Source organism: Penaeus monodon, chromosome 1 (assembly GCF_015228065.2).
Source record: "Penaeus monodon isolate SGIC_2016 chromosome 1, NSTDA_Pmon_1, whole genome shotgun sequence".
NCBI classification, from domain to species: Eukaryota; Metazoa; Arthropoda; class Malacostraca; order Decapoda; family Penaeidae; genus Penaeus; species Penaeus monodon.
In genome coordinates, this window is record NC_051386.1 from 28,996,053 (window position 1) to 28,998,552 (window position 2,500).

Genomic DNA, 2,500 nt, shown 5'->3' on the forward strand with positions numbered 1-2,500 from the left:
GGGTAAATGTTGGTACCATGGAACAAATACTCACAGCATCACACAGTGCACAGGGTTCCAAAGGCTTGGCAACAATGACAAGATGGATGTTGTGCGTAAAATGAGAGCTTGTTTCCTTTGCTTGCAGACAGGACATGTAGGACGTCAGTGCACACTAAACGTCTCATGTAGTGAATGTGGGAATAACCATCATACAATGCTCCATAGCTGCCTTTCTAAACCACAAGCACATATGAATAGTAACCTCCTATCTCGTGATGGTGTGCTCCTGATGGTAAATTCTGTATATAGTAAAGCACATCCGATAACCACGCTGTGGGACTCAGGCAGCAACATGACTTTGATAACTAATTGTATGGCCAAGCAACTTGGATTAAAGGGAAGGAGCATAAATATAGCAGTCACAAAAGTAGGCAATGAGTGTACTCGATTTGAAACAATGGAGTATGATGTTCCAATTAATGACTGTCAAGGTAAGACTCATGTGGTTAGAGCATGTGGAATTTCTGAAATCACTTCTGAAGCATGTCCAGTAGATACAAATAGTGTGGCACCTCTCTTGGGCGTCTCAGATAAAGATATTGAACGTCCACATGGCAAAATTGATTTGTTAATAGGCTCAGATTACTGCGGGTTATTACCTTCCATAATAAGAACAGTAGGAAATCTCCAACTCATGCATGGCCCCTTTGGATATTGCATTCGGGGTTCACATCCTTTATTGAAATTCAGTTCTACCGACAATACACATATATATGTTCAAGTGAATCATGTGGCTGGTAGATCCTGTGTCAGTGATTTATTTATAGAACCAAAGACAAGTCTAACGAAAAGGCTTGACCAATTTTTCAGTGTAGAGAACTTAGGAACCTACTGTAACCCAAAATGTGGCAACTGTAAGTGTGGAAAATGTCCACTTGGCAGCAATAAGTACAGTGTTAAGGAAGAAAAAGAGCTTTCACTCATCACAAAGGGTTTGAATTATGACCCACATAACAAATGCTGGACTGCTACTTACCCGTGGGTCAAGTCCCCAGAAAACTTACCCAATAATATGTCTTCTTGTTTAGCCAGACTAAAATCCATGGAAATGAGATTAATTAAAAAGGGAGCAGAATATGCAAAGGCATACAACAATCAAATCCAAGACATGGTTTCACGGGGCGTTGCCAGGAAATTGACTGATGAAGAAATAAAGAGTTATAAAGGCCCAGTGCATTACCTTCCACATCATGAAGTACTAAAACCTGAATCAAAGTCCACACCTATCAGGATTGTATCCAATTCCTCTGCCTCATACATGGGTCATGTTCTCAATGATTATTATGCTAAGGGTCCTGATGTATTAAACGATCTTTATGGCATTTTACTTAGATTTCGTGAGAAACCAGTAGCAATGGTCGGGGATATCAGCAAAATGTATAATTCTGTACTAATTTCAAAACTGGACCAGATGACTCACAGATTCCTGTGGAGAGACATGAATACTAACAAAGACCCAGACCATTATTGTCTTCGAACAGTGACCTTTGGCGATAGGCCCAGTGGTATAATTTCCATAATAGCCTTACAGAAAACAACTGAGATGCTCCGGGCTAAATATCCTGAGACTGCTGCCATGCTTATCAATGACTCATATGTGGATGACATCCTGCATTCATGTGAAACTATGTCAGAAGCCCTCAGCAAAATAAAAGCCACTGATGAAATCCTCAAGTTAGGAGGCTTTCAGATAAAACAATGGGTGGTATCTGGTAACCATGAATAACAGAAGAGATGCAGGTTATAGACACAGAGACAGAAAAAGTATTAGGAATGATATGGGAACCAAAGGAGGATCAGTTTGCATTTAAAGTACAGATTAACTTTTCAGAGAAAAACAAAAATGTTTGCACAGGACCCAACCTCACTGTAGAGGACATCATGCAAAAGGTGCCTAATTCATTAACTAAAAGAATGATATTGAGTCAAGTAGCTTCCTTGTATGATCCTCTTGGTTTAGCTACACCATTCACAATGCGATGCAAGCTATTAATGAGGCAACTGACCTCACTGAAAGAGGATACTAAGGGAGGGTGATTTAAGTTGGGATGACCCCATTCCTCATGAAATGTACAATCAGTGGGTTTACTTATTTAGAGACATGTATGAACTGGAGAGAATTAGATTCAAAAGATGCGTTAGACCAGATTCTGCAGTCGGAAATCCCACTCTTGTTATGTATGCTGATGCCAGCAATCTTGCCTATTCCACATGTGCCTATGTTCGCTTCAAGTTACAAAATGGATCATATTTATCTCAGCTGCTAACAGCCAAAAGTAGGATAGCTCCAATTCGACAAATAACTATCCCAAAACTTGAACTTTGTGCAGCAGTGTTATCTACTAGGTTGCGAAAAGTAATTGAAAGGGAAACCCAATTTGTATTCGAGAGGGTGTTACATTTAGTTGACTCAATGATCGTTCGATCACAAATACAGAAGGAATCACATGGGTTTGGG

The 2,500-nt window shown here is 39.9% G+C and overlaps 1 protein-coding gene across 1 annotated transcript in view; it reads left to right on the plus strand.

Moving 5' to 3' along the window:
• LOC119576455 overlaps positions 1 to 1,768 on the plus strand; it is a 2,820-nt gene extending 1,052 nt beyond the window's left edge. Inside the window, exon 1 of the mRNA XM_037924169.1 lies at positions 1 to 1,768. This exon is cut by the window's left edge and continues 1,052 nt beyond it. Within this exon, the coding sequence (XP_037780097.1) occupies positions 1 to 1,768 (1,768 nt within the window).
• The last annotated feature ends 732 nt before the right edge of the window (positions 1,769 to 2,500 follow it).